We start from the raw sequence: 1,876 nt of genomic DNA on the forward strand, positions 1-1,876 counted from the left end.
AGCGCAGAACCCACCAGGAGGACAGCAGGAGCGTTCCTCTCTCTGCTGCAAAGATCCAGGCTGGGAGGGGAGGCTCACAGCTCCCAAACAACTCTGGCTTCATAAAGCTTCCAGTTCCCTGAAGAAAGAAGAGGAGTGAGAGCTTCTGGTGCCTCCACAAAGATGGATTCAGACTCCGGAGAGCAAAGTGACGGAGACATCTCTGCAGGTAAAGATCTCCTTTAACTTGATTCATGTCTCCACAGGGTGACAAACATCCTGTGTACCTCACATTCACTCCCAGCTCTCTCAGAGGCGTTTGTAGCCAAACGGAAGTCTTTCTGAGGTTCCATGAAGTGTGTGCAGCTTGTAGCTGGAGAGGAGAGCTGCTGGCTGATGCTCGGTCAGCTCCAGGAACAGGCAAGCTGCAACACGTGCAGCCCGTTATCTCATCAACACGTCCAGACAGAGAGACCTGCTGCCGGTCCAGAGCTTCAGAGCTTCAGCTGCCTGGGATCACAAGTCTTTACGACATTAAACACAGATAAAAGCAGAACTCCTCCTGGACTTCTTCAGCCTGAAACACCTCAGATTCTGACTCATGTCTCTGGAAAAATCATTTCCTGAATAAGCAGAACAGTTGCAGAAAGCTAAAAGTTAATAAAAGCCAAAGGACTCAGGATTCACTGATATATTTGAGGAAAGAAGTGAAACGTTTCCGTTTTACACTCTGACACATATTGAGATTCATCAGTTCCTCTAAATTTATTCCCATCAGGTCATTATTAGAAACGCTGAGGACAGTTAACGGACCTGTTCTGATTCAGATCAGTTTAATTCACTTATTTATTCATCCTGATGACTGAGAGGCTTTTCATCAGGATACACAGTTTCTGATGTCAATTCTGCTCCGATGAACCATCTGTTTGTCCATCTGGACCCGCCTGTGTGGAGAGAAAACTTAATTTTAGAGCCATCAGTAAATTATTGTTTAAATATGTAATAATAATATTTTTATGATTTATTTATTGACTCTAAACCTTTGTCAGAATAATCCAGCTGTGTTTGTGTCGCCTCTTTCTGAAGGGATTTCCCTGACAGAGAAACTAGAAACGGCTTTTATTTTTCTACTCTGATCTTTAAGGCAGCAGGTGATCATGTAGTTACCTGTGAGTGTGTCTGTCAGCAAAATATCTCATCTTCCTGTGGACACATTTTAAATATTGGATGTTCAAATACAGCTGATTAGCCTTCAGAGCCAGCCTGATTTAAGATGGCTGCCGCAGCTAAACGACCTTCTCAAACAGAGAAAAGGCTGCAAGGCAAATAACTGAATGAATGTGTTGTGGTAGTAGCTGAGAGTCGTCCTCATCACATGCTCTGAGTGCTAACAGGTCCAGGTTTGTCTCTGAGGTCAGGATGTCGAGTCGGACTCGTTACTGTTCAGTAAAATAAAACCAGGTCAGGTGTCCTCCTGAAACCTGCAGGAGTTCAAACTTTATTTGGTTTTAGTTTGATGAGGCGTAAATCCTGAGCTGACTGTTTGGTGTCTGATGTTTCTGTATTCATGTGTTCATCAGCAGATAACTGCTGCTTTTCCTCCGGGTTTGTTAGAAGTTAGAAACATGACGGCAGGTTTCGGCTTGTTTTGGTCTTTTTTCAGCTGGACGTTGCAAAAACATCCAACTTTAGGACTTCCTTTATTTCCAACACAAAGATAACGGCAGCGCGGGTTGTTCTGTCAGACGTGCAGCAGCAGCAACACGCTACACGTTACACGCCTGTATGCAAACACGCCTGTATGCTACACGCCTGTATGCAAACACGCCTGTATGCTACACGCCTGTATGCAAACACGCCTGTATGCTACACGCCTGTATGCAAACACGCCTGTATG

At 44.7% G+C, this 1,876-nt stretch overlaps 1 protein-coding gene across 1 annotated transcript in view; it reads left to right on the plus strand.

Moving 5' to 3' along the window:
* tnfaip8l3 (tumor necrosis factor, alpha-induced protein 8-like 3) overlaps positions 1–1,876 on the plus strand; it is a 19,131-nt gene that overhangs the window by 43 nt on the left and 17,212 nt on the right. The window contains exon 1 of the mRNA XM_017440071.2: positions 1–208. This exon is cut by the window's left edge and continues 43 nt beyond it. Coding sequence (XP_017295560.1) covers positions 163–208 — 46 coding nt within the window. The 5' untranslated portion in view covers positions 1–162. The remainder of the gene's footprint in view (positions 209–1,876) is intronic.

The sequence above is a fragment of the Kryptolebias marmoratus genome, linkage group LG15 (genome assembly GCF_001649575.2).
Source record: "Kryptolebias marmoratus isolate JLee-2015 linkage group LG15, ASM164957v2, whole genome shotgun sequence".
Classification (NCBI taxonomy): Eukaryota; Metazoa; Chordata; class Actinopteri; order Cyprinodontiformes; family Rivulidae; genus Kryptolebias; species Kryptolebias marmoratus.